The sequence below is a fragment of the Podarcis bocagei genome (assembly GCF_964188305.1).
Source record: "Podarcis bocagei genome assembly, chromosome: 15".
NCBI classification, from domain to species: Eukaryota; Metazoa; Chordata; class Lepidosauria; order Squamata; family Lacertidae; genus Podarcis; species Podarcis bocagei.
Genome location: NC_138141.1, coordinates 13,446,153 through 13,471,784, shown reverse-complemented (window position 1 = coordinate 13,471,784; position 25,632 = coordinate 13,446,153). Strand labels below are relative to the sequence as shown.

Sequence of the window (25,632 nt, the reverse complement as noted above, 5' to 3'; positions counted from 1 at the left end):
CAATTTTGCCTAGTAGAAACATTTTTGCAAGACAATACAATGCAAGACAATATGATGCATTTTCATATGTGATATTCACAAAGATGTACTTTACCCTGGCATATTCATTTTTTGTACATGTTACTTTGCTGGAGAGCGACCTTGCAAAATTCAGAGACATGAGAATTTTAAAGGATGGCTGTGTCTCGGTTTGCATCTTGTTTTGGAAAGTGAAAACAAGGTAGGTTGAAATGCAAACTGAATAGAATTTCTCCACCACCTCTACTCGGGAGGAGCTCTCAGAAATCTAATTCAAGTTTTGACAATGCAGCAAGCAGATTAGGGGCAGTTTAGGACACGCTTTGAAGGATGTCCTAAACATCTTCAGAGGAAATGTTCTTCGTGTAGTAAAACAAAATGCTGTTAAGCGAAAACAAACCAACCCCACAGTCACAGAGTAAGCTTAGACAAGAAAATTCTTGAGCTGGGATTTGGTAGTGCTGGTAGTAGATGCAGGCCTGCTAGATACGTTTTCCAGAAGATGATTTTCTGGCTGGCTTTCTCCCTGCAGAGAGGCCTCAGAGATTCCTGGAGCTGTGGCATCTTCCCTTTAGGAGAGAAGAAGGGAAAAAGAGGAGATATTGAAGCAGGCAGCATCAGCCAGACGGTCACTATTTTCAAGTGAGATACCAGTGAATTCAGGCTGCACAATTATACTTGACTGAGGTTTTGCAACAATTCGCTAAGGTTTGGGGCAAGAGTCGGAGATGGTAGAGATCATGGGACCTTTCCCATGCAAAACATGTGCTCTGTCCATGAAGGTAAAAAAGGTAAAGGTAAAGGGATGCGGGTGGCACTGTGGGTTGGACCATGGAGCCTGGGATTTGCCTATCAGAAGGTCGGGGGTTCGAATCCCCTCGATGGGGTGAGCTCCCGTTGCTCGGTCCCTGCTCCTGCCAACCTAGCAGTTCAAAAGCACGTCAAAGTGCAAGTAGATAAATAAGTACCACTCCGGCGGGAAGGTAAACGGCGTTTCTGTGCGCTGCTCTGGTTCGCCAGAAGCAGCTTAGTCATGCTGGCCACATGACTCAGAATCTGTACGCCAGCTCCCTCAGCCAATAAAGCGAGATGAGCGCTGCAACCCCAGAGTCTGCCATGACTGGACCTAATGGTCAGGGGTCCCTTTACCTTAAAGGACCCCTGGACGGTTAACTCCAGTCAAAGGGGACTCTGGGGTTGTGGCGCTCATCTTGCTTCCAGACTAAGGGAGCCAGCGTTTGTCCACAGACAGCTTTCCAGGTCGTTATGTGGCCAGCATGACTAAACCACTTCTGGTGCAACGGGACACCGTGACGGAAGCCAGAGTGTGCAGAAACACCGTTTACCTTCCCGCCACAGTGGTACCTGCTTATCTACTTGCACTGGCGTGCTTTCGAACTGCTAGGAGAAGCTGGGACAGAGCAACAGGAGCTCAGCCCGTCGCGGGGATTCAAATTGCTGACCTTCTGATCAGCAAGCCCAAGGGGCTCAGTGGTTTAGACCACAGCGCCACCCGCTCCCCTATCCATGAAATACATGGATTTCTCTCCATGAAATCCAACTTCTCTCTACATTTAGATCCTGAACAGCAGGCTGAACAGGTGCACACATCAGCTGGTCACATTTCCCCCTACTGTAGCCTATTAAGTGGAGTAGACTGCATTGAAAGCTTTTTATCTTTTATATCCTATGTCTTGAAAAGTCAAGATGGGTAGCAAACAGACAATAGTGGAAAAGACTTTTAAATTACTTTTTTAAGTTTCCTTCCAGTATGAAATTAACTAAACCAGAAGCTCCTTGCACCTGTCTGATCAACATCACTTTTGTTTTTTAAATTGCCAGTCAACAGGACCTAGGAATTGGGAAGGGAGGCTTTTCCTCCTTCACTGCACCTTCAGATAATCTATCTGATTTGCAGAGCTATCAAACTACCTGTTGAACCAGACCTCGTGCCATAATAGTGGTAAGGGGGAAGACTGATGGCATTGCATAAATTAGCCTTAGTGTCAACAGGCCTCTGTGGATTTCTGACCTTTAGCCAGCCTTCCCCAACCTGGTGTCCTCCAGATGTTTTGAACTACAACTCCCATCACCCCCAGCCAGCACTTGCGAGTTGTCTTCTACAACATCTGGAGGGCATCAGGTTGGGGAAGGCCGCTTTTAGCTCCTGGTTTCCTTGTTTTTGCATCTTTTAGGGATCAGTTGGCAAATGATGCTTGCTTAGAACCAAGGCGACCTTGAGGCAAGCCACTCTAACCTGATTTCATTCCCGCTGTATATGGATTGGGTCTTCTTCTTCTCCTTCTGCTTCCTAAAGCGTAAGAACCAGAGGACTATTCCACAGAGCAACAGAAGCGCTAAGAGGACCCCTATGACAGCTCCTGCAATCACTCCAGCTTCCGCAGTGCCTGTTTTAGGGAGAGACAGAAAACACAAGGCTTCAGTCCTCAGCAGCAGCACAAAAATCTTAACGGTTTAGTCTATTTATTAATTGCTTTCCACAAAGCAGTCTCCAAACAACTTGCGGTGTTTTAAGAGGAAAAAGCACAACAAAATCTGGAAAAAATTAAAAATTGTTGTACAATGCAAGGGGTACAACAACCAGTAGGACAGACCCAATAAAACAGTATTATGCCTCTGAATACTAGGAGGAGGGAATCACAGAGTGCTGCCCAATGCTTCCTATTGGAGCATCTGTTCGGCCACTGTTAGAACAGGACACGGGACTAGATGGGCCATTGGCCTCATCCAGGGGGCTTGCCTTATGTTCTTAGCAGCAAAAACATGCTCCTAATAGAAAACAAAACCATTATAGTCCAGCCAATGCCTGGGACAAAAGATAAGATTTTACCTGGTATGAACTCATAGAATGCCTGAATAGGGCTGGTTTTTTTAATAAAAAAAAAAATCAATTGTATTATTCTTCCTTGCATCTGGTGGCAGAGAGTTCCACATGCCAGAAACATTTCCTTTTCTACCTTCCTGTGTTAATTTCACTGGAAACCTATTCTTACGCCTCAATCATGTAAAGCTCTTCCCCCTATTTTACACATCCTCCTCTCTCGTGAAAGTGTTGCAAACGCCTATTTTTGTGCTGCCCTCTACTTCTATTTCACTTCTACTAGAACCCTTTTTTCTCAGATACTCCCTGACCACGTGGTGCCAATGGAGATGCTCAAGATACAGCTTCACACCATATGGCTCTTCCCAACTGCTCTGCTTTTATAATCCATTCATTTTCAGAAATGGATTTTGAACATGAAGATGCTGACGATCCTACTTTCTCTACTTCCTATAGATTTTTTTTCTTCCTCAAAATCTGAGAGAAACAAAAATAGACTTGTGAGCTGGAAACCTCAAACCGTTAATTTAATTTCAGAATATCAGGATATTCTTGCTTGCTTGCTTGCTTTCGCCTACCCTGATGTAAGGAGAGACAAGTTCTCAGATCATTTATTTCCAGTATCCTAAAAACGTGGACCTTTTCTTGACAACTTAAGCATGGGTGAAGAACCCTTGACCCTCCAGGTGTTTTGAAAATTTCTTGATAACGTGAAATCTCAAAGAAACGTACAAAACGGAAATCTGATGCAACCTATTAATTGTTAAGCTGGGGATTCAATCAACATTGGTGCACTCCCAGAACAATTCATTTGCATCCATCTGTCTTGAGAGACGATGGGGTGTGCCAGGGTTGAAGTCAAACTGCTGTGTTAACAGCACCCGAGTGACACCCCCAGGGCACAACCCTGGGCAGCATGTATGGAGGTCCTGAGCTGCCCAGACAACAAGACCCCCCTCTCGGCCTTGCTGATGTGGTCCAAAGGAAAGCAGAGCAATACATTTGACACTCACTTGGCTGCAGGAGTCTCTGGAAGGAGATGTACAAGACACCATCCAGCCCTCTTAGGGACTCCACTCTTGATTTGTGTAGGGCAAACTCCATAGCCTTTGTGGGATGTAACATCACTGAAGCAGTCAAATACAACATTTCCTGTTTGCCCAGCGTGGACACACAGGGGAATGTTGCTCCAGCCAGGAGGAATTCCTGTCACACCTGGTCTTGAGCATCCTCCCCCTGAGTATGACCAGGGAGATGGGTGTGACCCTGGCAGACCCTACAAAAGGACCAGTCATGTAGCCATCCATCTCTCTCTCTCTTGATCCCTCCTCTCTATTTTGCCTTTTGCTGTCTGCTGGCTCTCGGCCAGCAGCGCATGGGCTCATCCCTCACAGAGGATGAACCCACACTTTTCTCTGTAACTACAAGCTAAGGCCTGCCTTCAGGACTATACAGTGGTACCTCGGGTTACATACGCTTCAGGTTACAGACTCCACTAAGCCAAAAATATTACCTCGGGTTAAGAACTTTGCTTCAGGATGAGAACAGAAATTGTGCAGCGGCGGCGCAGCGGCAGCAGGAGGCCCCATTAGCTAAAGTGGTGCTTCAGGTTAAGAACAGTTTCAGGTTAAGAACGGACCTCCGGAACGAATTAAGTTCTTAGCCCGAGGTACCACTGTACTGTGAACTGAATGTAAGTAAACCTTACCATTACTTTTAAAAGAAGACTGTTGTGTCACTATTGTTCTTAAGAGGGAACTAAAGGGGATTTACCAGGAACAATCCAATCCAGACAAGTCAGACTGGATTGCTTAACTCAAATGGTTCTAATGAATCCATCAACCAGCAATGTGCTAGGGAATGTGCTCTGCTACTAGCTCACTTGCATGAGTGAGGTAGGATAATATTTAATCAATATATCCTCTCCTACTATCCTCAACATTCCCACACCTTTTTCTTCTCCCAAAGCTATCCTGCAAGACAGTGGAGGTTTAGGATCAGAGTTTTCCTTCTCCTAGATGGGCTGCTTTCCCAGGTTGACAAACCTCCTCTATCCTTCGATTCCCTCTGCGGCACGTGCAGAAACTGCCTCGCTGGCCATTGAATGCTCTTCCTGTTTCATCACGGCTTATAGCTTCACAAATAAAATTATTACCTACCTATCTAACCTGCACATATTTTGGAAAGAAGGTCCCACACAGATCCCAAACAGAGAAAATGTTTAAATGCATTGGAAAGATATAGAAGGGGCCCCCCAACAAGATGTGACTTAGGGGTGGATGAACCTCATCTCCTGACTTTTAAAGTTAAAAGCAAATGCAGTAGCGATTGTGGGAGAATTTGATCAGGGCTTTAGTGCAGGGAAGGAGGGTGTTAATCCTAAACCATTTTCCCAGTTTAAATTTCCTCCCTCCGTGGATGTTGCTACCTGCTTCATAGGAAACAGCCAGGTAACCTTGAAATCTTTTTGGAAACTGAAGTGAAGCTGTTTCTTTCAGGATATGATATGCATTTATTTACTCACATTTCACTTTGTTCTGTATAGCCCATCACTGACTGCTTCTCTCCCTCCCTCTCTCTCTCTCTCTCTCTCTCTCTCTCTCTCTCTCTCTCTCTCTCTCTCTCTCTCATTTTTATTAAATTTTCTGTTTTACAATTTAAAATGCTCATTTAAACATCCTTAAAATATCAGCGACTTCTCTTCTTCTCTTTCCATGGCTCATTTTGCATATCATAAATCCCTGCATATTTCACAAAAACTAAACCATTCAGTATTCCATTATTGCATCCATTAAAACTGAGTAATAATAATAATAATAATAATAATAATAATAATAATAATAATAATTTATTTATAGCCCGCCCATCTGGCTGGGTTTCCCTAGCCACTCTGTTGAATTTATCTTAATCCTGCCAACGTTTTCAGATGTACACAATTTCCCCCCATATATTCAATAAACGTTTTCCAGTCTCCTCTAAACATACCGTATTTTGCGCCCCATAAGACGCTCCGGCCCATAAGACGCACCTAGTTTTTTGGGGGGGAAATAAAGGGAAAAAATTATTTCCCCCCCAGGCGCGGGGCTGGGGCAGCCCGAGCTTCCCCTGACCCCAGCCCCCAAACAGGCAGCTCTCTGCAAGCCGTGGGAGCCCAGCGGTGGTTCCCGCTGCTTGAGGAGAGATCCGCGAAGCCTGCACGTGCTGGGATCAGCACTTGCAGGCTTCGGGATGCCTGCAACTCTCCCCAAGCAGTGGGAACGTTCCCGCTGCTTGGGGAGAGATCCGCGAAGCCTGCACGTGCTGGGATCAGCGCTTGCAGGCTTCGGGATGCCTGCAACTCTCCCCAAGCAGTGGGAACGTTCCCGCTGCTTGGGGAGAGATCCGCGAAGCCTGCGCGTGCTGGGATCAGCGCGCGCAGGCTTCGGGATGCCTGCAACTCTCCCCAAGCAGTGGGAACGTTCCCGCTGCTTGGGGAGAGATCCGCGAAGCCTGCGCGTGCTGGGATCAGCGCGCGCAGGCTTCGGGATGCCTGCAACTCTCCCCAAGCAGTGGGAACGTTCCCGCTGCTTGGGGAGAGATCCGCGAAGCCTGCACGTGCTGGGATCAGCGCTTGCAGGCTTCGGGATGCCGGCAACTCTCCCCAAGCAGTGGGAACGTTCCCGCTGCTTGAGGAGAGGTCCGCGAAGCCTGGAGAGCGAGAGGGGTCGGTGCGCACCTACCGCTCTCGCTCTCCAGGCTTCAGCGAAAGCCTGCATTCGCCCCATAAGACGCACCCACATTTCCCCTTCATTTTTGGAGGGGAAAAAGTGCGTCTTATAGGGCGAAAAATACGGTATGTTCTTTTGCTCTCTTATTCTATACAGTGGTACCTCGGGTTAAGAACTTAATTCGTTCTGGAGGTCCATTCTTAACCTGAAACTGTTCTTAACCTGAGGTACCACTTTAGCTAATGGGGCCTCCCACTGCAGCCACATGATTTCTGTTCTCATCCTGAAGCAAAGTTCTTAACTCAAGGTACTATTTCTGGGTTAGCGGAGTCTGTAACCTGAAGCGTCTGTAACCCAAGGTACCACTGTATGTTAACTCTGCAAGCTGTGCATATTCCGTCAGCTTAAGTTGCCATTCTTCTTTAGCTGGGACTTCACTCGTTTTCCAATTCCACTTTATCTCTTGAGGCTTTTCCAAGTCCTAAGAAGTCTCTCGTATCATTTTTTAATTATATCTTGAGCCCTTTCTCCAGCTTCCCCCCATGATTCATTTTCACTTTCTGGGGAAGGGCTGTAGCCCAGGGGTAGAGCATCTGCTTTGCATGCCAAAGGTCTCACGTTCGATCCCTGGCGTCTCCAGCTAGGACTTGGAGAGCTCTCTGCCTGAAAGCCTGGCGAGCTGTTGCCAGCCAGTGTAGACAGTATTGAGCTTGATGGACCACGGGGCTGACTCAGTAGAAGGCAGCTTCCTATCTTCCTAAACCAAACCAGTTCCTTGCCTTCAATTAATATCTCATTTTTCTGCCACCATCCTCTCCGCACCCTCAAACCCCTCTGCATGTACGCTCGGTGTTTTTATCCTTCAATCGTTCCCAGATGCCGTCCAATTTCTGCTTCTAAGTCGCCGTTCAGCCAAGAAGCGGAGCCAGCGAGTGGGGGGGGGGGGAATCTGCCCACGGAAATGAGAGCTAATTAAATGAAAGGACCTGACCTGAGTAGGAAGCAAGTCAGAAAAACGGGATGTGAGTCGTTGAGGCGGCAATCAAAGCCCGGCACATTCTGGAAAGCTGTCAGAGCACAAATGGGCCAGATATCTCGCTGGTACCAATCAGTGAGTACCAGCAATGCTTAATTTAAAAGAAAATAGCACTGGTATTTATTTATTTGTATGTATGCCAAAAATATGCTTCCAATCTCACTGAGAATCACACTCAGTCACCCAGAACTCTTTTCTCCTGTTCCCAGAGTTGTTTGTGGATATCTCAGGCTGCAGCAGAATGAGAGACGAAGGAGAGCAGGGATTTTGGGAGTGGCTGCAGAGATCACATAACACTGGTCCTGAAAGACCTACATTGGCTCCTGGGTATGTCTCCAAGCACAATTCAAGGTGTTGGTGCTGACCTTTAAAGCCCAAACAAAGCACCTCTGAAAACAATTTCACAAAATGGCACAGGCATGGCGGACAGAGCTTGGTTACTTGGTGTTCATGACGCCATAGACAATGACCAATATGTACCTTTCTATGGCGCTCACATAGCCATGTTTCTGTTGCTAGCAATTGTTGTTGTTTAGTTGTTTAGTTGTGTCCTACTCTTCGTGACCCCATGGACCAGAGCACGCCAGGCACTCCTGTCTTCCACTGCCTCCCGCAGTTTGGTCAAACTCATGCTGGTAGCTTCGAGAACACTGTCCAACCATATCGTCCTCTGTCGTCCCCTTCTCCTTGTGCCCTCAATCTTTCCCAACATTAGGGTCTTTTGCAGGGAGTCTTCTCTTCTCATGAGGTGGCCAAAGTATTGGAGCCTCAGCTTCAGTAGCAATAGATGTGCATTTGGAGGAAATATCACATTTCCCCATGTACAGGATCACATTTTCCTGTATACAAGGTGTGTGCATAGGGAAAGGTGAGATCCTGCACATAAGCAGCATTAATCCAAGGAGAGGCAGCTGTAATGTGCAAAGCAAATGGGTCATGACTCCACAGCTGGCACAGGTTTGTTTTTTTTTTAAGCACCTTCTCATGGAGAAAGTTCTTACAATGAATTCCCTAAAGACGTAACTTCAAGCCAGCGTAAATTAACTTTAATGACAACCTTCAGCACAGCTGCAACAATTCATATCCCTAGAAATATGATCGAATGCCTATTATGTCCTGGGCATTGATGAGAACTGGCTCTGAGCCCAGAATTCTCTTGAAGAATTAACAGCAACATCGTTGGGGTGTCAAAACAGAGATTCAGTGAAGCAGATTTAGCTCAGGGATTTATCTGGTGAATAGGTGGGAAAGTGTTATTTCAGTAGGAACTGTTGAAAGCTGACAGCGGGAGGTGGAAAAGATAGGCAGATAGGCAGGAAGGCAGGCCAGGAGAAAGTTGTTGGAAAGACCTGACTTCATTTTAAAGGTGACTTTATCTGTCTCCAGATTGCATGACTACCTTCCAGTCAAAGACAACTATGGGGTTGTGGCGCTCAACTCACTTTCAGGCCAAGGGAGCCGGCATTTGTCCACAGACAGCTTTCCGGGTCATGTGGCCAGCATGACTAAACCACTTCTGGTGCAACATAACACCGTGATGGAAGCCAGAGCACACAGAAACGCTGTTTACCTTCCCGCCGCAGTGGTACCTATTGATCTACTTGCACTGGCATGCTTTCAAACTGCTAGGTTGGCAGGAGCTGGGGCAGAGCAATGGGAGCTTACCCAGTCATGCGGATTCGAACTGCTGACCTTCTGACTGGCAAGCCCAAGAGGCTCAGGGGTTTAGATCACAGTGCAAAAACAACTGCAGCATATCTAACAGGTGTCCATTCAGGATCTGCTTAAATACCTCCAGCGAATGAGAGTCCACTACTTCCCAAGGCAGTCTGTCTGCTCCACTGTTGAACAGCTCTTGCTGTGAGGACGTTTCTCCCAATGTTTAGACAAAATCTGCTTCCCTGTCATTTCCAGACATTAGTTTTCCTACTGCCTACTAGAGCAGAGGTGAGGAATCTCTGGCCCACAAGCCAAACTTGACCTGCCAAGGGTTCAAATATTTGGAAGGCTACAGGTTCCCCACCACCGCTTTCTAGCGCCAGGAAGTGAAAGGTCTAGGATTAATTAACACAGATGCAAGGCTGCGATCTCATGCTCGTCATGTGAGATATTATGTATAATTTATTAATTTTACACATCACTTGGGAAGACAGGAGAACTAATGCCAGTGTACTGGAAGAAGCAAAGATCACCAGTGTTGAAGCAATGATTCTTCAACTTCGTTGGACTGGCCATGTTGCGCAGATACCTGATTATCGTCTTCCAAAGCAACTACTCTAATCTGAACTTAAAAATGGAAGGCGTAATGCTGGTGATCAATAAAAGAGGTTTAAAGACGCTCTCAAGGCAAATCTAAAAAAATGTAGTATAAACACCAACAACTGGGAAACACTGGCCTATGAGTGCTCCAACTGGAGAACACAAATTAGGTATCTGAAGGTACAAATTAGGCAGATTCACCTTGAATTGTGAACTAAATCCGATTTCTCCCCCATCCCTAGGGTGAGGCTGAGAGAATATAACTTAATGGCAGTGCTCCAAGACAGTTCACTGCAGGTTGGAAGCATATCTAAGGCTGAGAGTGGCTTACAACATCCCTGCTATGTTACTTTAGATTTTAACTGTTTACAGTGGTCCTTTAAATAAATTACAAATTTACTCCAGTCTTTAGAAAATACTTGATCTTCCCAGTTTCGGAACTTCCCCGTCAGTTTTGCCATTTCCACATACTCCATCAGTTTCATCTGCCATTCTTCTTTTGTTTGTACTTCTCCTTCCTTCCATCTCTAGGCTAGTAGCATTCTCGCTGCTGTTGTTGCATACAGTTCTTCACATTTCCACACCCCTTTTTTCTAAGTCCTGATGAAAACTCACCAGAAAATTTTCCTAATTTTGTGTGTAATTTTTCTATGCAATTTTGCCTAACGTACAAGTTTTTGCATAGCAACTTCCCCTGATATAATTCATTTATTGCATGTTGTTTTTCAGTAATAGATACATTCTTATGCACACCTTATCCCGGTAGATGAATTTTTGTATGCATTACATAGCTGTATCACTGAATTGCAAAATTTGGAGAAGTGAGAATTTTGAAGGATGGCCGAGTTTGGCTGCCATAATGCTGGAGTATCCTGTTTCTCTTTTTCTCTTAACCACATCCTGTAATATACCAGTAGGTGGAGACAGAGAAAAAGACCCATCTTGTACTTTGGCTCAAGCCCAGATTCTGACTTTACTGGGACACAGTTGGAAAAATATCGCATGTCAATAAATAAATAAATAAATAAATAAATAAATAAATAAATAAATAAATGCAGATACATGTTGGTCACTAGATGGCACTGCAAGCTCATGAAGATTTGCCTGAAACAGAGAGAGAGGACTTTTTGCAAGTGGGGTCTATATTGTCAAACAGAAAGAGTGGATTTATCTTTCATAAAGGTAGCATGCATCCCTCATGTCTCTCCTAGGCTGTGCTGGTGTTGCAGCAGGGATAGCCATAGCTCAATGGTGGGGCCTCTGCTTTCCATGCAAAAGATTCCTGGTTCAATTCCCAGCATCCCTGGATCTCTGCCTGAAACCCTGGACAGCTGCTGTCACTCAGCATAGACAACAATAAGCTAGATGGACCAATGTTCTGACTCAGTATGAGGCAGCTCCCTATGATCCCAAATATTCCAAATAAGAAGAATATGGCTATCAGAAGTTACTTGCCATCATATGGCCGTGTACCACCTCCTACACAGGCTGGCCCTGTTAATAGGCAAGGTGAGGCAACAGCCTCAGGCATCAGATGCTAGGGGCAGAAGCAGTAGCCTTCTGGACAGCTGCAAGGATGCTATTTGCCCAGAGATGGAAGGAAGATAATGTTCCAACCAGAGAAGAATGGATAATCAAGATGATGGACTATGCCAAAATGGCAAAACTGACCAGGAAAACTAGAAACCAAGAAGACAAGAAGTTTAACAATGAATGGAAATTTTGTGCAGATTACCTTGAAGAATGCAGTAAACATTCAGAAACGTTAGCAGGATTGACATAGCACTTGTCATGTAATAACTGTATGGATAAAATTGGATATAATTTTTTTGGATAAATATTGTAAGATGGAAACCATGGGGGAGCAGAGGGAGGTCCAAGGATTCAGGGAATCCTATACATGTATAAAATTGATTATATTTGAATGTAAACAGCATTCCTAAAAACTGAAAATAAAAAAATAAAATAGAAGAAGCAGTTGCCTCCTGGCAGTTCCCTCTGCTGTATCCCCACCCAAGTGTTCTTCTCTGCTGGGAGGCACATGGCCTGCTCTCCACCCCCTAAAGTAGTCTGTTGCCTTCAGGGGGGCACTGTCCTGTTGCCATTTTGATCTAAGATTCAGCAGCCAGCCCAGGTGGTTTCTGTAGGTGGCATGCAGAGGGGCTTCCTGTTGCCCTTCGCCTCAGGTAGCCCAGTGTCTTTGGCTGGCTTTTTAGCTAGTTCCAACCCCCTCCTCCAAATTTTGATAGGTCCCACACTCCCAAGGCTGGAGAGAGATTCCAGGGCATTAAGAACCATTTTATGTCCTTAATCATCCATCCAGTTTCTCAGTCACCACTATGTGATACAGTCAAACCTCGATTCCCGAACGTCTCCGTTTTGGAACGTTTTGGCTCGTGAGCACCGAAAACCCAGAAGTAAATACTCTGGGTTTCGAAAGTTTTTCAGAAGCCGAACATCCGAGTGCAGGAAGCTCTTGCAACCAGTGCTTTTTTTCTGGGGGGACACAGGGGTTTGCCAACCAAGGTCTGTATAGTTAAAGCTATGGTTTTCCCAGTAGTGATATATGGAAGTGAGACCTGGACCATAAAGAAGGCTGATCGCCAAAGAATTGATGCTTTTGAATTATGGTGTTGGAGGAGACTCTTGAGAGTCCCATGGACTGCAAGAAGATCAAACCTATCCATTCTGAAGGAAATCAGCCCTGAGTGCTCACTGGAAGGACAGATCGTGAAGCTGAGGCTCCAGTACTTTGGCCACCTCATGAGAAGAGAAGACTCCCTGGAAAAGACCCTGGTGTTGGGAAAGATTGAGGGCACAAGGAGAAGGGGACGACAGAGGATGAGATGGTTGGATAGTGTTCTCGAAGCTACCGACATGAGTTTGACCAAATTGAGGGAGGCAGTGGAAGACAGGAGCGCCTGGCGTGCTCTGGTCCATGGGGTCACAAAGAGTCGGACACAACTAAACGACTAAACAACAGCAAACATTTTGTGACTCTAAGTTTGGCCTCATTGAGGGGCATTATTTCAATATAAGTAGAAAAATTAGAGTACCCTGAAACATTTTTTTTAATAGAAAAAAAGTACTGATTGCAACCAAGCAGCACCTCGGTTGTCGAACATTTTGGAAGCCAAACTTCGACAGCTGAGCTTTGACTGTATCTCACTTTGGCTTACTGAGGTGTGTGGGATATAGCTATTAATGATCAATTAACACGTGTCATTAAGGTAAGATGAGGAATATGCAGGAGAAATAACTTTGAGGAGATATGGAGGGAGTTTGTAGAATGCGTACTGTTAAAATGGAAAGGGGTCAAAGCATCGCAAGATGTGTTGAAATTTTGGGAGGTTGAATAGTTACAATGGAATGGTCTCGGTGGTGGGGTGCACATTTTTATTCTTATTTATGTATTATTATTACTTTGTCCAAAAAATAAATAAATTCCCAGGCTTACTGAGGTGGCCAAACTCATGACAACAGCCAGGCACTCAAGCAGGTAAACACAAAGCTAGACACCTGTCCTCACCTGTCACATGAATGGTGAGCTCACATTTCTGTTGTCCAAACTCATTGGAGGCAAGACATTGATACGTCCCAGAGAATGCGAGTGAGATGTTTCTCAGCCACAGATTCCCTGTTTTGTCATCTGTGGGGAGGGAAGAAGGAAAAAGTGAAGTTTAGGGTCAATTTGCCCAATCTCAAAAGAACGGCACAGCCTGCCCATTCATTGCTGGACCCTGTAAGCAGATGAAAAGATTAGCAGGATTTTAATCTCACTTGTAATGTAACAAATACTATGGACAACATGGTTAGATTTGAAATATAGATTATGAAATAATATCAGTTGAAAACGTTGAAAATGGGACCCATGGAGGGGATTGGCGGGGCAGGGCGGTCTTTAGATTCAGAGAAATCTCTCTATATGGATAAGTACTTGGTTTTGTCATAAACTTACACTGTGGTACCTTGGTTCTCAAACTTAATCTGTTCTGGAAGTCCGTTTCAAAACCAGAGCGTTCCAAAACCAAGGTGTGCTTTCCCATAGAAAATAATGCAAAATGGATTAATCCATTCCAGACTTTTAAAAACAACCCCTAAAACAGCAATTTAACATGATTTTTACTATCTAATGAGACCACTGATCCATAAAATGAAAGCAATAAACAATATACTGCAGTCACACAATCAATCAATTAGTAGCTGAACTGGGTTCCACACAGTCACAGAAACAAAACAAAAAAGCCTCAAAAACAAAAACGCAAAATAAATAGTAAAAACAGACAGACCTCAGTGTAACACTCAAAACAGAGGAGTGGCACTCAAATCGGAAGCCTAACACTAAAAATGGAGCATGTTTGGCTTCCAAATAAAGTTCGCAAACTGGAACACTTACTTCCGGGTTTGCAGTGTTTGGGTTCCAAGTTGTTTGAGAACCAAGGTACCACTGTATTTGTAAAATCAAATAAAAACAATTTTAAAAATATATATTGCTGGACCCAGTTCATTTGGAGGAATTCAACGTGGCACCCCATTCAATCAGTGCTTCCCAACCTTTTCCCGACCATGGCCCCTTTCCGACCTCGTTTCCTTCCTGTGGCTCCCCACCCTGTCCTACCAGGAGGAAGGTAGCTATTTAAATATTTTGTTTTGCAAAACATGCTTTATTTTTATTTTCAAAAAGTAATTTATACAAAATACAATTACATAAAATGATAGGAACATAATGAAATATTATTGAAGCAGAGGGGGAAACCTGCAGATAACAGTCCAAAAGCATACCCTCCAACATTTCTCCAATGAAAATAGGGGTGTTCTATTCCATAATACTAATTTTACTGTTCATACCCCACACATCTTTCTGGGTTGCTGCAGCTATTCTGGGCAGCTTCCAACATGTATAAAAACATAACAAAACATTTTTTAAAACCTATGCAAGGCTGCCTTCAGATGGCATGGCGGTCAGAAAGCTCCACACCCTTCAACACTTTTCTGGTGAAAATAGGGATGTCCTAAGAAAAAAGTGGGACATTCTGGGATTGAATCAGAAACTGGGATGACTTCTGTAAATCGGGGACTATCCCTGGAAAATAGGGAGGGTCTGCAAAAGGCGCACAGGGAGTTCTGTATATATGGGAGAATTTTAAAAAGCAAGTGGCCCTCAATGACCTGGTGCAAAAAGATCTTTTCATCCAGAGGAGTCCTGGCTGCCTATATTAAACACTGTAGCCGAAACACACAATTACCTGGGAGAAAGGCCCACTGAGTGAGGCTTTTTTTCTGAGTAGACAGTCATTTACATAGGTCATTCCTCCTCGAACGGTATAGCATGTCTTTCTCTCTCCTCCTGAAACTGCTGATGACAAGGGGAACGCAGGACTGGCCTACCTGGAAATGTGGCATTTGCATCGCCAAACGTTGAAGGGTGCAATTTGCAATTGTTTGGCGCCGTTTTCAAGTGCATCAGACACTGGAATTTTGGCAAAATCAGTGACCTGTGGGTTGGGGCACCGGAAGCTTGTTTTATGGCGTGCTGTGAAACTCAGCAATTGCACTGCCACATGTTGCAGGGGGCAATTTAACCAGCGGTGTGTGGGGCCAGAGACAACAACAGCTGGAGTACAAAATATTTGCTTCTACAAATACTCACTCACTCCCCTTGTCTCCCTTCGAAGAAAGCAAGAGGCTTTATCAGAGATAAAGGACACAGTCCAGTTGGGCAAAATCTCTCAGGGAGAGTTAGGAGTAGAGCCCATTGGGAGTGTGGCCGGGAAGGGGGATCCCTTGTTAAGCATTTGGATGACATAGATGGTCAGATCCAGTTCCCTAGGTAAGGTTCCCCCATCCCTGTTCTAGCTCAGCATCAATCTGCAGAAGGTAAAAGGTAAAGGACCGCTGGATGGTTAAGCCCAATCAAAGGTGACTATGGGGTTGCGGCAATCATCCTACTTTCAGGCCAAGGGAGCCGGCGTTTGTCCACAGGTAGCTTTCCGGGTCATGTGGCCAGCATGACTAAACCGCTTCTGGTGCAACAGAACACCATGGCGGAAACCAGAAGGCACAGAAATGCCGTTTACCTTCCTGCCGCAGTGGTACCTGTTTATCTACTTGCACTGGTGTGCTTTTGAACTGCTGGGTTGGCAGGAGCTGGGACCAAACAATGGGAGCTCACCCTGTCACAGAGTTTTGAACCGCCAGTCTTCCAATCGGCAAGCCCAAGAGGCTCACTGGTTTAGACCACAGCACCACCCGTGTCCCAACACATCTATCTGCATTACCCTGTTGGTAAGAACGAAAATTGCACCAATGCAGTTTTCCTTTTCCAAAGTGTTCCTTAATAGTAATGTATCTGAAGAGAGTAGTTATTCACTTACCTTGCACCATATTGGACAGAGGTAGTGGAGTCTTGGTATCTAGCCGTGTCCAGGAATAAGTTGGCGAAGGCACACCTTCGGAAGAATTGCAGGTCAGACGGGTGTCCGAACCCACGGAAGCAGAATTGGTCCCTGTGCACACTGGAGTGGATGGAGGCACTGGGGGGGGGGGGAGAGATAATTCAGTGCCAGGACACATAGTATCATAGAATTGTAGAGTTTGCCTTTAAATTTATTTATTTGGTTTTTCAAATTAAAATTTTACAGAGATATATCAGACATAAGTCATAAAGAGGAAGCAGTCCCAACTAAAGAAAATTGGCAAACCAAGTTAATGGACTATGCTGAAATGGCGAAACCATCTGGAAAGCTCAGAAAATAAGAGAACAAGAAATTTAAAAAAGAATGGGAAATCTTTATTTTGTATTTGCAGAAGTATTGTAAACAAGTTAATTAATACATTGGCAGGATTTTAAGAACACTTGTAATTTTAGAAATGGGACAGTAAATTTGAGGTAAAATAATAATAATTTGGAGTAGAAATGATTTGCAATTGAAAGGAAAATTTAAGGAACCAGGGATGGGGGTGGGGGAGGGAAGACACGGTATTCAGAAAATTCCATTTTATGGATTTGACATTGTTTTTTTTGTATATTTTTCTTTGTTTATGGTTGTTTTTGTATTTGCTATTGTGCGTCTTTTACTTTGGTTATTTTTGTTGAAAATTTAATAAAAATATTATATAAAAAATGAAGTAGTTCATTATGGACAAAGCCCCCTTGAAGGCATACTCCTGGGCCCCCATCCACACTATACATTTAAAGCACTATCATACCACTTTAAACAGTAGGGAAAAGCATGTGATGTATCACTGTAATAAATGTTAAACTGAACAATCGTGTGTTCTTGGCTATTTCGGTGCAGGGAGAAAGGGACTGGGGGGGTTTTCAGATGTACCCCTTCACATGGAAACCCAACACACTCTGAGGGGTGTTTCCAGGGTTTGGGGGGGGGGGAGAATGTGCTTTAAATGTATGGTGTTTATGCAGCCATAGAGTCACAGATCTGAAAGAAGTCCAAGGGCGAGAGCATGCCCAACAGATGTTTGTCCAGATTCTGCTTGAAGATGTCCTCTGGAGATTAAGAACCACCATCCTTCTAGGTAACTGGTTCCCTTGGCAAACTGCTCTTAAACTGAATACCGGTACATTTCTCCTTATACATAACCAAGTTCTCCCTGCCTGCAGCTTAAACCCATTCAGCCGAGTGGGTTAACTTAAATCCAACTTAAACCCATTCCCTACCCTGCCCTCTGGGGAAACAGAGAAAAACGTTTGGCCTGCTTTCAGCCTGGCTGCAGGACTGCATCCCTTCTATTCAATTGTTATGTACTGAGTTGAATAGGATCCAAAATGCAGCAGTCTGATTGGTCCTAGAACAATAGGATTCAGAATGCAGCATTCTGATCCGTCCTAGAACAATAGGACCCAGAATGCAGCAGTCTGATTGGTCCACAGGAGCTCCCCAATCCAACTCCAGGTGGAAGTGAATCTGCAACCTGATTGGCCTACAGGAGAATCCTGGAATTAGCCAATCACGTGGGGCCCATTGTGAAAATAATTGTGGCATTTGCCTCCTAGGTGAGTCATAAGGAAAGGGTTAAAATGAGTGTGATGTGATTGGCCAGTGGAAACTGATAGGAGGAGTTAGAGGAGAGTTGGAGTTATGTGAAAGTCAGTTGAGAGTTGGGAGTTGGAGAAGAAAGAGGGAGAATAGTCTGTGGGTTGGTCGAGGTGTGGTGAGAGAGTGAGAGGAATTGTTAGGTGGAGTCAGATAGTTAGTTGGGATAATAAGTTTGAAGTTGTTAAGAACAAATAGGACAGTTAAGGAAATAAGATTAAGAAACTGACAAGAAAAATTACAGTGGTACCTCGCAAGACGAATGCCTCGCAAGACGGAAAACTCACAAAACGAAAGGGTTTTTGGTTTTTTGAGTTGCTTCGCAAGACGATTTTCCCTATGGGCTTGCTTTGCAAGACGGAAACGTCTTGCAAGTTTGTTTCCTTTTTCTTAAAACCATTAATACAGTTGCGACTTGACTTCGAGGAGCAACTCATAGCACGCGGTGTGCTAGCCTTTTTTGAGCTTTTTGAAGACTTTGGTGATTTTTGAAGCTTTTCCAAGACTTTTCCAACAACCGTGCTTCGCAAGACGAAAAAAACTGCAAGGCGAAAAAACTCGCGGAATGAATTAATTTCGTCTTGCGAGGCACCACTGTAACTGAAACCATAAGCTTGTTCATGCCTATAAATAAACTTGATTATTTGTTAATGTTAACAACTGACTGGACTCCGTGTGCACCCGTGAGAAACGGGTTGGTGGCAGCGAAGAAAGCAATCACAGTGGTGGCACAGGGTCAATAGACCGTCAAACGTCCGGGGACCCTGTGTGATCGCCACAATAATGTATATAAAGCAGACATTCTGGGGGAACTTCCATTCCTCCTCACCACTATGAGCTGAATAAAGAGCATGAAATCCACTCTCAACTCCGAGTATATTTCATCAATGTTAAAAGGGAACTGGGACTTACTTAAAACTGTGAGCTGGATGAGCCCAACGCTCGTTCCATAGAAGTCTGGGGGATTGTTCACCTCGCAGATATAGGTGCCGGCATCGGATGCATGCAAGTCAGTCAGGTGGATGGAAGCATCACCCAACGTGGGAAGATCTTGAAGGAGGCTTAGCCGTTCACTCTGGGAGCCTGGTTTGTACAACTTATTATTTGTGAAGTAGAGAATCTGTAGAGAGAAGGGAGGCTCCGCTGGATACAGGCACCTCTTCAGAGTTACCTGGGTGTATCCCTAACCTGTTGATAAACCCATGAAGTTACTTGAAGGAAAGACACTTTTAACATGGGCTGGTGAACCTGTGGCCCTCCAGCTGTGCTTCTCCACCTGGATCTTTGGTTGTGTTGCCACCCAACAACATCTGGACAGCATCAGGTTCCCCATCCCTGATGTACAAGCTATAACTGAATCATGTGCTGGAAGTTAAAATAAAGCTGCTATCCAAAGCATGCTTATTTGAACGTTAACACCATCAAGATCAATGGGACTAACTTCAAGTCGATACATATTGTGGATAGTATGCATAGGCAGCTATGTCATATTATGGCACATCTGTGCCACACATTGCTTATACCAGTAAAACAGTTGTGGCGCCCTAAAGAATGTTGGGAACTGTCATTTGTTAAGGGTTCTGAAAGTTGCTAGGAGACCCCGATAGCCCTCCCAGAGCTACAATCCCCAGAGTTCCCTGTGAAGAGGAATTTAATGACCCAGAAACTACAGTTACAGATAGGTAGCCGTGTTGGTCTGCATAGTCAAAATAAAAAATTCCTTCCAGTAGCACCTTAAAGACCAACTAAGTTAGTTCTTGGTATGAGCTACAGAAACTACAGCTAATCCAGAATGCAGCAGCTAGACTGGTGACTGGGAGTGGCTGCCGAGACCATATAACACCAGTCCTGAAAGACCTACATTGGCACCCAGTATGTTTCTGAGCACAATTCAAAGTGTTGGTGCTGACCTTTAAGGCCCGAAATGGCCTCGGTCCAGTATGCCTGAAGGAGCATCTCCACCCCCATCGTTCAGCCCAGACAATGAGATTCAGCTCTGAGGGCCTACTGGCGGTTCCCTCACTGCAAGAAGCAAAGTTACAGGGAACCAGGCAGAGGGCCTTCTCGGTAGTGGCGCCCGCCCTGTGGAACACCCTTTCTTCAGATGTCAAGGGAATAAACAACTATCTGACTTTTAGAAGACATCTGAAAGCATCTCTGTTGGGAACCACCCAGAGTGCTGGGGAAACCCAGCCAGATGGGCAGCGTATAAATAAGTTGTTGTTGTTGTTGTAGTTGTTGTTGTTAAACCACTTGGAAAATAAGGAGCCCGACACCCCTAACAGACTACAGCTCCCAGGATCCTTTGGGGGAATGCCATGACTGTTTAAAGCTGTATGCATTCAATAAGAGTACAGTAGTCTCTACCTGCATACACAATAGCCGAGCTGCAGAAACAAACTAGTGTACACACTTTCACACGTAGGGACAGCTTATGTTTGCATTCAATGGAATGTGTGAACAAGCCCCTAGATATAACCCCAAAGAGCATCACTGCACAACCTAATACCCATTCTATAAGGATCAAGTGGCAGTTCTAGAATAGCGAGTGAACAAAGGGCAGAGTCATGGTTATCGTGTTGGACTTCAGCTGGGGACACCTGTGGTCAAATCCCTGATCCGTCATGAGGGGCACTGGGTGACCTTGGACCAGTTGCTGCCTCTGCCTACCCTTCCAAAGAGATGGATCATGTACCAGCCAAGGCTACACTAGCCCTCTGTCACCTCACGTGGCCGTGGGTGGTGCTGTGGTTTACACCACTGAGCCGCTTGGGCTTGCCTATTGGAAGATCAGTGGTTTGAATCCCTGTGACAGGGTGAGCTCCTGTTGCCCTGTCCCAGCTCCCGCCAAGCTAGCAGTTCAAAAGCACACCAGTGCAAGCAGATAAATAGGTGCCGCTGTGGTGGGAAGGTAAACGGTGTTTCCGTGCACTCTGGTTTCCGTCACGGTGTCCTGTTGCACCAGAAGTGGTTTCGTCATGCTGGCCACATGTCCCAGAAAGCTGTCTGTGGACAAACGCTGGCTCCCTTGGCCTGAAAGCGAGATGGGCGCCGCAACCCCATAGTTGTCTTGGACTGGACTTAACCGTCCAGGGGTCCTTTACCTTTTTTTTTAACCTATCATCACCCCCATCCTGAAACTCACAACAACTCGCAAATAAATGCAGCTCTAGCAGATCACATCATTACACCTGCTGTGAAAACGCTGTTGCTACTCTAGCAGTTTGTCCAGAGAACCACCTCTTGGAGTTAGAGACTGACTCCAATGCTGGAACTTCCCATCTCATCTGCTAAATGCAGTTTGTCTTCTCTTTCTGTTGATCAGCTGGAGAAGAGCCTGACTCTGAACTTAGGCATCTGAGAAATCTCTTGAATCTTATCCAGGCAAACCTTTTGGGAGTTGGGTAATTTTAGCAGTTTCTGTTTATGGCTCTAGTTCTTTACATTCTTAACCCTGTGAATGTGTACTCAGAAGTTAGTCCCACTGTTTTCAGCGGGCCTTACTCCCTAGAGTGTGTAAGGTTGCAGCCTCAACAAATTTCAGACGAAGGGTTCATCCACAGTTTTCTGCTCGACCTCCAATTTGTAGGCACTGTTCCAAGTAATTTCCCTTTTTGCCTATCTCCCTCCTCAGGGAAAACCCTCCCTTTAGTGCTAAACCAGAGCAAATGGCAATCAGCAGAAAATCCAAATAGCTATTTGCTCTGATTGAGCACTAAAGAGTGGTTTTCCCTGGAAGAAAGCAGTAGGACAATAGGAAGCCCATAGTTTAAGCAGAATGTCCTCTTCCCCCTCCATTTTTTTTTTAAACTCCGAGGTTAGGTTGGTTGAGATCAACACATTCTCCTTACGCAACTTTCGTTACTAGTAACACCATGGCCCCCAACCCCTTCACCTGTTTCCCTTGGTCGGGAGGAGTTGAGCCGGGGGCAAACCTCCATTCAAGCACAAAGTTTTTGTCAACAGACGTTTTGTAATGACATGGCAGCTCCACACTCGAACCTCTCCGCTGCATGACTGGATCTTGTGGTACAGTCACCTCCACACACTCCCCACAGCCTGCAGGGGAAATGAAAGAAGAAGCTCACCAGTTTGATCATTTCATCTCTTGGATTACTGCAGAGGAAGTTGTCCCCCTTCCCCACCCAATGTTGTTGGGATACCAACCTCCACCGACTCCAGGCAGCATAGTCACAGGTTAGGAATGACTGGATGTTTTAGTCCAGAATGAATGAACGAATATCTTTACTGTTAAAAACTATAAGCCATCACAATTGGTCACAATGCATAGAATACAAATAATTGATTTAAAACTGAACAACAGCAAAGCAAACATACAAGAATGCCAAAATCACACCTGCATAAGTTAAGCATACCATATCTCACACTCCCCCCTTATGATAGTTGCCTTGGTGCCTGGTTCTCAACTTACTTGCCCCCAAGGCAAATTTTGCAACCTGTGCACTAATAAATACTAGATATAGATAGGTAGCCGTGTTGGTCTGCCGTAGTCAAAACAAAATAATAATTAAAAATCCTTCCAGTAGCACCTTAAAAAGGTAAAGGTAAAGGGACCCCTGACCATTAGGTCCAGTTGTGGCGCTCTGGGGTTGCAGCACTCATCTCGCTTTATTGGCCGAGGGAGCCAGTGTATAGCTTCCAGGTCATGTGGCCAGCAGGACTAAGCCACTTCTGAAGAACCAGAGCAGTGCACGGAAACGCCGTTTACCTTCCCGCCGGAGCGGTACCTATTTATCTACTTGCACTTTGACGTGCTTTCGAACTGCTAGGTTGGCAGGAGCTGGGACCGATTTGTTATTGGTGTGAGCTTTCGTGTGCATGCACACTTCTTCAGATACACTGAAACAGAAGTCACCAGTCCCTTATATAAAGTGAGAGGGTGGGGAGGGGTATTACTCAGAAGGGTGGTGGAAATGGGTGATTGGCTGATAGGTGTGGTAAACCAGTTGATGACTATTAACAACTGCAATTGGTCTTACAGGAAAAGCAAGGGATGAAATTGCCAAAAATAGCTTTATCATGTCTAATGCAATGAGAATCCAATGTCTCTATTCAGACGAGTTCTCTCCATGGTTTTAAGTTTGGTAAGTTTGCATTCTTATCTCATTATACATGATAAAGCTGTTTTTGGCTATCTCATCCTCTCATCCCTTGCTTTTTCCTGTAAGACTAATAATAATAATAATAATAATAATAATAATAATAATAATGGAACAGGTTCCGCATCCCTGGATTGTTAGCATCTTCATATCTCTGGTTGGGGGTTTTTTTTGTACTTCCTGTATCAAGAAAATGCTAAACACACTTTCAAGTTGCTTGTTCAACTCACCCTATCCCTGTAGCAGAGGGATGAAAAAACCTTTGGCTCCCCAGATGTGCTGAACTACAACTCCCATCAGCCTCAGCAAATAAAGCCAATGGCCAGCAGTGAAGGGAGTTGTCGTTCAGCAACATCCAGAGGCCAAAGGTTCTTCACATCTGCAAAATCCAGAGGTTTGCACACACACACGCAAGGACAAGGTGTCCCAGCTGAGGGACACGTTCCAGCCAGGCAAAAATCGCTTGAAGAAGGAGCAGTACCAGTGAGTGATCTGGCTTGGGGAGATGATATTGCCAAGCAACTATCCCAGTGACCAGAGAGAGATGCCTCCAGGATTGTGTTGGATGCCTTGGCCCACGGTTCCCCATCTCTGATATACCTAGTAAACTAACCATAAAAGGCTTTAGATGGTTTACTTTTAGAATTGACGTGGTTCCTGTAGACTAGCTGTGACGCAAAGATACTCAGCCACATTTACAAATCCGGACAGGCATCGCCTTGCCCTTTCTCAGAGACTTGAAGCCCTATGCATGGTTAGTGATAGGAAGCAAGTCCTGTGGTTTTCAGGACATAATGGTCTCTTTTTTATATGAAATATTTTTATTGGTTTTTACAAATACAAATTTATAGCAAAATTATTTAAATAACCATTCTCTGAGGTTCTCTGAATCTCCAGACTTCCTCTCGTCCCCTATATGGGTTCTTATACCAATATTTACAACTACACATGAGTCCATTTTCCATAGTTTTTGTACTCACGAATTATCTATAATCGTTACTTTACTAATGAATCTTAATAGTCCAACTAAAGTTTTAATTTGTTTACAATGGCCTCCTAAATAAATTATAAAAAATTCCCCATTCTTTTTTAAAGTCCTTGGCTTCTTGATTCCTGAGTCTCCCGGTTAATTCATGGCATAATGGTCTCTGATAAGTGTGGTTACGATTGTAGCAGTCATGCATGCTATGACTGGGCGGAAGGTAGATTGTGGGCAAATCTCTGGGTGAATTGAAGTAGATCTGCGAGGACTGTGAGAAAACAACATTGTTCATGTACAGAATAACAGCGGCCAGAATTTTAGTAGCAAGAAATTGGAAAAACACAACAATACCCAACACGGAAGATTGGCAGATCCTAATGGTAGAATATCTGCAGGAAGAGTAAGAAGCTAACCAAAACAAAAAGTCTATAAGGACTTGGGAATCTTTAAAGAATATTTAGAAAACTATGGAATAAAAGGAAACATCTTGGCAGAATTAGACTGATCCCTGTATTGTATAAATATAAGTTCGTAGGGAGGTAAAAAGAAATTATATAAGAAATATGTAACTGTGCAGTATAAAGTAATGGATAGATAAAGTACAGCGAGATTAACTGGAAGTCAGTTCTCTATAAGTTTTATAATTGTGTTCAGTATCAGGAGTATATATGATGATAATTATATTAATCTTCTTGTATCTTATAGTGTGGTGGTTTGTTTGATTTTTCTGCTATTTGTTTGTTTGATTGTATGCTTGTTTATTTGTATGTACGTCTGTTTTCTCATAAATGTATTTTAAATTAATAAAGATATATATATATATTTAAATAAAATGAAGTAGATCTTTGAGGACTTCTGACTTTGAGTTGTTTAACGATGGTGACAACTAAAACACTCCCCGCCCTCCCACACTTATGCTGCTAAAATGAAGAAAATTGGGGTGGGGGAGTTGTAACCGAAAGTGGAGGCAGGTCTACTCAGAAGTAAGTTTTGGTGGGTTCAATGGGACTTGCACCCAGGCATGTGGGTATAGGTCTACAGCCTTTCTCTCCAGAGAGTTAGGAATGGGGTGGAAGCTGGTTCCTCGGTTTCGTTTTTGGCGGGTTGCTGTTGGTTAAATGTTCCCAGGTGTCAAAAAAAAAGGTCATTTATGTATGCTACTATCTTAGGTACTCACCAAAGACTGAGATGAGAATCAGGCCGCAAGAGATGGAGGGAGTCAGGAAAATCACCGTGAGAGCCATTGCTCTGCTGGGAGGCTGTGACTTTTGGTGCAAAAGCTGAAACTCTACTGAGACTAAGCAGGGCTGTTTTTTATCTCATACGTGAGCTAAAACAAACAGCCGAGACGTAAGCTCTGAACCACCCTCAGGCACAAGAGCTGCCCTTGATGCGAAAGGGTGGAGAGGTTTCTCCATAGTGCTGGCTGCAGCTTAGGGGCCATTCACACAAAGGATGGAGGAAAAAATCCAATCAGTTTGCCTGGAAAGGTGTTCCCAACCAGTCCTTTTATTTTCTAGAAAAATAGGTTCCGGTACTCACTGTGAAGTTGTTACAGTATCTGCCACACTTTATAACAACAACAAAAAGAGGTACTGGTACTGTGTACATTTG

General features: G+C 44.5%; 1 protein-coding gene across 1 annotated transcript; it reads right to left on the bottom strand.

Moving 5' to 3' along the window:
* Positions 1-437: 437 nt before the first annotated feature.
* Positions 438-25,332, bottom strand: VSIG2 (V-set and immunoglobulin domain containing 2). Its single transcript, XM_081171821.1, has 7 exons — positions 25,196-25,332; positions 21,812-21,975; positions 18,829-19,036; positions 16,237-16,395; positions 13,392-13,511; positions 2,276-2,426; positions 438-587 (listed from the first exon to the last, which is right to left on the bottom strand). The coding sequence occupies exons 1-7, from the start codon at positions 25,260-25,262 to the stop codon at positions 443-445; spliced, it is 1,014 nt and encodes a 337-aa protein (XP_081027947.1). The 5' UTR covers positions 25,263-25,332; the 3' UTR covers positions 438-442.
* Positions 25,333-25,632: the final 300 nt, after the last annotated feature.